This window comes from Vollenhovia emeryi, unplaced genomic scaffold, assembly GCF_000949405.1.
Source record: "Vollenhovia emeryi isolate VEMERY1.0 unplaced genomic scaffold, V.emery_V1.0 DF939246.1, whole genome shotgun sequence".
In the NCBI taxonomy this organism is placed as follows: domain Eukaryota; kingdom Metazoa; phylum Arthropoda; class Insecta; order Hymenoptera; family Formicidae; genus Vollenhovia; species Vollenhovia emeryi.
Genome location: NW_011967120.1, coordinates 151,608 through 158,698, shown reverse-complemented (window position 1 = coordinate 158,698; position 7,091 = coordinate 151,608). Strand labels below are relative to the sequence as shown.

The 7,091-nt window shown below is 49.9% G+C and overlaps 1 protein-coding gene across 2 annotated transcripts in view; it reads right to left on the bottom strand.

Moving 5' to 3' along the window:
* Nucleotides 1-4,491: 4,491 nt before the first annotated feature.
* Nucleotides 4,492-7,091, bottom strand: part of LOC105559986 — a 33,254-nt gene continuing 30,654 nt past the window's right edge. For both annotated transcript variants that reach the window (XM_012008684.1, XM_012008685.1), the window contains one exon: nt 4,492-6,961. In XM_012008684.1, coding sequence (XP_011864074.1) covers nt 4,919-6,961 — 2,043 coding nt within the window. In that variant the 3' untranslated portion in view covers nt 4,492-4,918. The remainder of the gene's footprint in view (nt 6,962-7,091) is intronic.

Below are 7,091 nucleotides of genomic sequence, written 5' to 3'. Positions count from 1 at the left end.
AAAGTACTCTTCTGAGATCGAAAGAGGAGTTCCTCGTAAACAAGACGCGCACTCCGTGCAGATATACGCCGGATCTCTCCGGTAAACTCGCCGAGTTTATTCGGCAGTAAAAAAAATAACAGTACAAACCTCTGTTTTTAGTAATCAATTTTATTAATAGCCATGCTCTCCGAACACGCTCAAGGATCGTGTTACACTTTCCATTTGTTCGCGCGGGCCCGATCATCCCGTCGGGCCTGCGCTGTTTTAACATAACTTCGACCACACGTCGTCGAGCCATGTAGATTAATCTTCCGCAGAGTAATATGAAGCGACGGGAGTTACGTGATTTACAACGTACTTGAACACGCGGTTCGTGAGCCGTCGGTATTTATTAGCGGTTGCAATTTAGGAATTTAGCCCGGGCTTACATATCCACCGCGTATCGACTCATCTCTTTCGCACGTTTGTATCTCGATGTGTACGCAATTTCTGGTTTTTGTATTTAAACACTCATTGGCCTAGTTTGCACCGTGTTTCGTTCGCGCAACCTGAACTGTACCTTGACTCAAAGTAAGCTTACGAATGAAACGTTTACACCATTTCCGGCTATAATACTTTCAGGTCGAATATAGATAACATATGGGTAAAAATTAAGTTTAAATGTGAACGCCTTTAATTGAATGTCATCTCTTTAAATTTGAGCAAGTTTAGGCCACCAGCGTTTACATGCGTTACATCGCGCGACCAACATCAGGTCAGGGCAATCGGAAAAGAGACCTGGTCCAAGCCAGGTCGGGTCATTTAACAATTGTTTACACCGTTACAACCTATCGTGAATAGAATCGTATATAAGGTATTGGCAACGACCTAAACGCACGGTGTAAACTAGGCCATTCTGGACCAGAATGAACGTTTAAGAACAAAAGCTGAAAATTGCGTAAAATCGAGGTACGATCTTGCGAAAGAGATTAATCGTTATCGATCAATAACAACGAATGTATTGTCGTTCGCCATCTCTTATCAGACGGTTCTCTCTATTCTTCTCCTTCTCAATCTGATCCCCCGTTTCGTTATGCTCCATTTTGCTCGCGCCTACGCGAGCTCTCGGTTGAAATGTTACACGTGTACAGCAATGGACAGAATGGTTGCAACGCATTTTTTTCAATGACTTAAGGAATGTACATTTAGATTCAAATTTACGTTCCAAAACACTTTTTCCCTGGGAAAAGGTTTACTCGAGAAATAAATCGAAAACGCTCAAAATGATTTCGAAATGACCGTCGAGTAAAATATTCCTCAGAGAAGACGATTTTTGGACGTAAACCTGAATCTAAATGCGCGTTCCTAAAATTCTAAAGTCATTTAAAAAAAATGTCGCAATCATTCTGTCCATCACTGTACACCCAAGTCGAGAAAATCGAACGATCCAAATGCAAATCGCACCAAATGGTACCATCTTATGCCCCTCTCGAAACCATATACAACTTTTGCCTGAAACATTTTTGTTTGCTGGACTTAGTTTTGAAATATTTTACTGTTCAAGTTAAAATGGAACACTCTATATATATATATAGATAAGGCATCTCTCTCTAGGAGTTATCAGTTACGTTAATTGCTAACGATATAGCGCGCTATTCCGCCCGATAAAAGCTTTCAACGCGTCGCTTTAATACGACCATTTCACGTTAACCGTATTGCCGTAAAGTTAAATACAAGCGTTTCATTAATTTCTCTTATCTCAGGCATCTCGTCGCCTTTCTTCGGCATCGAATCCCGCTCGCGACAGCGACTCCTCGTTGGAAGACGTTCTGAAAACTCGATGTAATCGACGTCAAGATAAATACTTTGACGTTGATAACGCTAGTTATATAATTTCTCGATGTGATTTATTACCCCATTATCCGCGCTTAATATTCCTTTCGCGCGCACTTAATGTTTTATTCATCGATTTGCGTATGCGCTTGATGTCGGTCTCGGTATTCCTTCCGGCATTCCTTCTTCAAATTATGCATAACTTTATTATCGATTTTGATTTACAATTACATGTATAAGGAAAGCGTCCACAATGTGACTGTTTGCTACGCATCGTGCTCTACAAAATTCGTAGAAAATCACGCGCTTAATGTAATATCGTGTAATATCGATTCCCTGGTTAGATTTATGTCGTCGCAAACAATTGTGTCAGATCGGAACCATCGAATGCGAAAAACGAGCTCTTTATTCGCCCGTCGATCGCATTAAATTGTGCACAAGCAGGAAGTGGCATCGATCGTTTTGTCACTGTTACTTACCGTTAACTTTGTATTACAATCAAACGTCATAGCGTATAAATTATAACACAGCGTACAGTCGACTGTCGGTACACGATTGCGATTGCAAACAAAATAATACAGCCGTGAATTCCGAATACCCTAAGGGACTATATGCGAATAGGTGCTGCTATATTGCGACTTGCGATACTTCACATTATTGCATTAAACATCCGCGCAAATATCCCCTCTAGAGATAAGCTCGAAGTTCGACGTTATTCCAATCCGCCTCGCTCGCGAATCGGAGCCTGCTAATTTTAATAAGCGCACGCAAGCAAAGCGAAGGATAATATCATTGCTTGGTGGCAGGCGTTTGCCAAGATGACGATCGCCGGGGAGATTCCGACGCGACTTTACGTACGTACCCCGTGATTTGTCAATGGAGTCTGCAAGTTCCAAACTCTCTCTCTCTCTCTCCCGTCTTGCAGCTCGGGGACGCGGACAACTTCGTAAGCTTCTAATGACTGCGCGAGGCTGGCGCGGAGAGAGTCACGCGTAGTTTTAAAATTACGTGTGAATATACATTAGCCATAAGCTTACGTAATTACAAATGTACCTATCTATACGCGCGAACGTACCGTGCCGGTCGATACGTATCTCGGCCGAGCCCGGGTACTCCGACGAAATACATTAAAATCGGAAGGGTTGCTTAAGAGAAGGGGGGGAGGGGGTGGGGCGGGTGGGAGAGGAGCGGGGACGGGATTAAGGTAAATGTTCTCCAAAAGTTCTAGCTATCGTTTGAAGCGTATTACCCAGCACCGTGTGTTTCGTTACCTACTTAAGTAGACTATTATCGCAGTTGTACCGCAAAACGGGGGTGTTTTTAGTTGTGAGAGCTACGTGTTGTCCCCTACGATCTCCCGAGGGAGATCTCCCGGTCTATCGAATGTTAGGAAGCCGAGGACAGGCTGCGTCGCGCATACAGCATGCCCTCTCGTACATGATTACGCTATATTATTTATTGTGTATCCCATCCTGTAATTTTCTTTTTTCCTTGAATTACTCCCTGTAGAATCGAGCCCGTCGATTAATCCATTGAAGCCCGTGACTTTTGGAAGAGCCGTCGAGTTATCTCGATGTATATCTCGCCGTATGACAGTTTCTCCGAATTGTCACCGCTGACAATTCTACGGCTTAAGGAACGTGCGAAACTGCAAAAGTCGCGCACAATCGCTCGGATGCGACTATCGATATAAAGAAAGGTGACGAATAGGCTTGAATGGCTTAATTTCTGCAAACTGTGGGTGATTTTGCAACGGTGCTCTTGCCAGCATCTGCAGACCCACTCGCGTCGAGATCGGGACCAGGTAACTAACGCGGTCTGCGTCTCGCGTTACGCGAGTGACGTGTGAAGAGGGTGGCGACCGAATTCTCCAAATTTCGGGATATCGTGACAGAGACGAGATCCTGACGTCGGCGGGACGGAGACGGATCCCCGAAACTGGGACAATTCTGCATTTGCGCGGTTGAGCGTGAGTCCTCAGGCTGTCGGGGCCCGAGGACGAAATCGGCAGTGAGCGGCCATGAGCCACGAAGGAAGTAGGGCAGCGGTATAGCCGACGTATGTAAGAACGCGAAGAAAGAAAACGGCGGGCTAGCCGCTACAAATAAAGCGCATTTTACACCGACAATTGCGGAACGTTGTCCCGTCGCTGCCGCCGCTGCTGTGTGCAAGAGAGTACGTGTGCATCGCGCCTCATTCTTGGCAAGATATCGATCATATCAGGACGTTCCGGGTCGAGAGCAAAACAAACGCGGCCTGCACTCGTGATGCGCCAGTCACACAGCATCGACCGAAACAGTGTTTGTAAGAAAAACACGAGCGGTGCCCGCATAAATCATAATCCATCGTATTGTGGCTCGCGATGGGGTAAAAAAATTAAATGAAACGGTGTGAAAGTTGCGAATGATTAAGATGAAAGCCCTACCGATCCTTTGACGAATCTCCTTTCATTTCGCGGTATTCCTTGGACTTTCTGAACGGCACGTTTTTTTCCAAACATTATTTCAAACGCAGAAAATTTGCTAGACGACGCTAGACTGGCAAATTCTAATTAAAGAAATTTATTGCGAAAAATATCACCTCGGCCAGGGTTTGAACCTGGACTTCCCTACACTCTAGGCGGGCGTCTCACCGACACTCAGTGGTCGAATTGGTCTAGCAATTTTTCTACATTGGTTAATCATGTACTGGCGTCAAAGGATTCTTTACTTTATTTAAAATGTAAAATCTATTAGAATCTCGGAGTTAAAATTTTAATTCTCTCTCGCCAGAATTTGTTAAAACATCGTGAATCTTCGGAATGCAATGGTTGTATCCGTTGATACAATTTGCGAATGAACCCGCTTCGAGTGACCAGTCTTATTGTATATTAAAAGACTCGCTGCTCAAAGAATTATAAAAAGAAATGATTGGTGACATTACTGGTGACAATAAGCAAACTCTCCTCTCGTCGAAAAGAAATGATCTCAAGGTGTTTGATTTCGTGCGGACGGTACGGTGTTGCCCCTATTGTCGACATTCATCCCTAATAACTCTACTCAGACCTTCGTCGAGATCCAGGAATGTCATCTCCGCAAAGGATTCGAGGTAAAGACCGAGAATCTGTGATCTGTTTCGGAAGCGCTCAGATCTGCATCTCCGGCTCGGAATTGTTGTCGTTGAACCAGTCCGAGGCCCTCTGGCTTTCCGTCACGCGCACGCTGAGCTCCCTCTCGGTGTACCGGCTCGATCTCGTGATGGACGGGCCCCGTCTGTGCTCGTCGAAGGAGGCGAGGACCTCCAGCCTGTCGCCCCTCCTGATCGCCCTGGGTGTCGTCTCCACCGAGCTGACGCCGTCCTCCGTGGTCGCCCATGGCGGCAGAATGCCGGAGGGCATGCCCCAGTGCTCGGTGAATTCCGAGCCCGATCTGGCCAGGCTGGGCTGGCTGAGCGATCTGACCAGCGAGTCCGCGCCTTCGAAGGAGCTCAAGCTGGTCAGGTCGTCCCTGTCCATCCGGGCGAAATCGCGGACGGTTATCTCGGACATCGACCTCAGATCGGCCTCGCTGCCAACTCCGGCTCCCCGCGAGCGAATAGAGCCGCCCGGTCGGCGTGGACGGCCGATGATCTGTCCGGACATGGTCGTGGCGGACTGCGACGTCTGCAGATGATGGGTGCCTAGGGTGCGCGCCGAGCTGCCACCGTCGCTCTCGTACTCGTACAAAGTGGGAAGGGAGGAGCGTCTGGATCTGGTGTCCCACTCCGACGACTTCGACCGCTTGTACCTCTGCCCGTGGTTCTTGCCGTGGCTGGAGGACGAGGTGGAGCCGGTGTGCGTCGACGGCGGACTCAGGATCCGGATAATCACGTCCCACTTCGCCGGCGGGAAGAGATTGACGTATCTCGCATCCTTGCGTATCAGCTCGTAGTCCTCCTTGACCACCGCCTCGGTTAGCAGGGTCCGCAGCGTGCTCTCCGTCGTGATGATCTCGCGCCACTTGGCGCGCTCTTCCTCCGTCAGCTCGGTGGCGTAACGCGGCTCGAGGACGCGCGCCAACCTGGTGTACCAATCGGCGTCGGCGTCGTCGAGGGAACGGCGCGCGGCGGGTGGCGGCCGGCACGGGATCTCGGCGCGCGTGGTATAAGTCGGCTCGATGTTCACATCCGGCTCGTCGTCCGCTAGATGGTTCGTCGGCTCGTTCGTAATGGTCAAATTGGAAGCCGAGCTAACGTCGGAGAAGTTCTCCCATTCCGGCGGCGGCGGCGGCAGGTCCTCCGTCGGATAGTTCCTGATGGTGACGTCCCATTTCAGATCCGGCAGCGGCTGAGACCTGGCGCGGTACTCGGTGATCTGGCGACTGTGACGCTCCACGTCCTCGATCGTCTTCTTCTCCGTGACGGTGCGCAGGAACACGTCGTCCACCTCGTGGGTCGTGATCTCCGGACGGCGGGGCGCGACTACTTGCGGCTCGACCAGCGGCTCGGCCATTTCTTCGCGCAAGAGACGATGCTCGCGGTGTTGCACGGCGGTATGGGTCGTGGTGGTGGACGTGGTAGGCACGATCGGCGGCGGCGGCGGCGGGGTCGGCGCCAGGATGCTCGCCACTCGGTACTTGGCGTGCGAAGAGTCCGTCACCTCGGTCAGCGAGCGGGTTTCGGTTGTCGGCGACGGGATTTTCTCCTGGATCACGGTCTCCCTCTCCGCCTGCTTGCGTAAAATCCTCGAGTAGACCGGCGGCGTCTGCTGCCGAGAGATGGTCGAGACGGACGACGGTGGTCCGTGAAGCTCGGGCACGTAGGAGAAGGTCGTCATTCGGTAGGGCGCGCTTTCTAGCGAGCGAGAGGTCTCCTCTCTCTCCAGAATGGTCGTCAGATTCCTCTCGAGGGCAATGCTCGCAACGTCGGATTCCGATGGCAACGGGCTCGGCGGCGGCGGTGCCCTCTTAACCCGCATCTGCACGTCGAACTTGGGCTCGATCGGGATGGCCACGGGGTGTCGCGGCACCACGATCCTCGAAGCGTTCGCGGCTGTCATCGAGGAGGTCTCCACCTCCGCGGCAACTGTCTCCGAATACAAGGAGCTCGAAGTACGCATTTCCACTTGGCGCTGGACCTCATGATGGTCCACGAATGCTTTGTTGTCGTAGGATCCGGCGGAGGATACAGGCAGCGAACGTTCCTCATCCACCTGTAAAACAGACGATCGAATTTTTATTTGCTATTTTGTGGACTAACAAACTATTCGCGTAATGTTCCTTAATTTCTTCATACAGCGATTTTGAGATTCTCGACGAAAATACTTTTAGGGCTGTCGTATA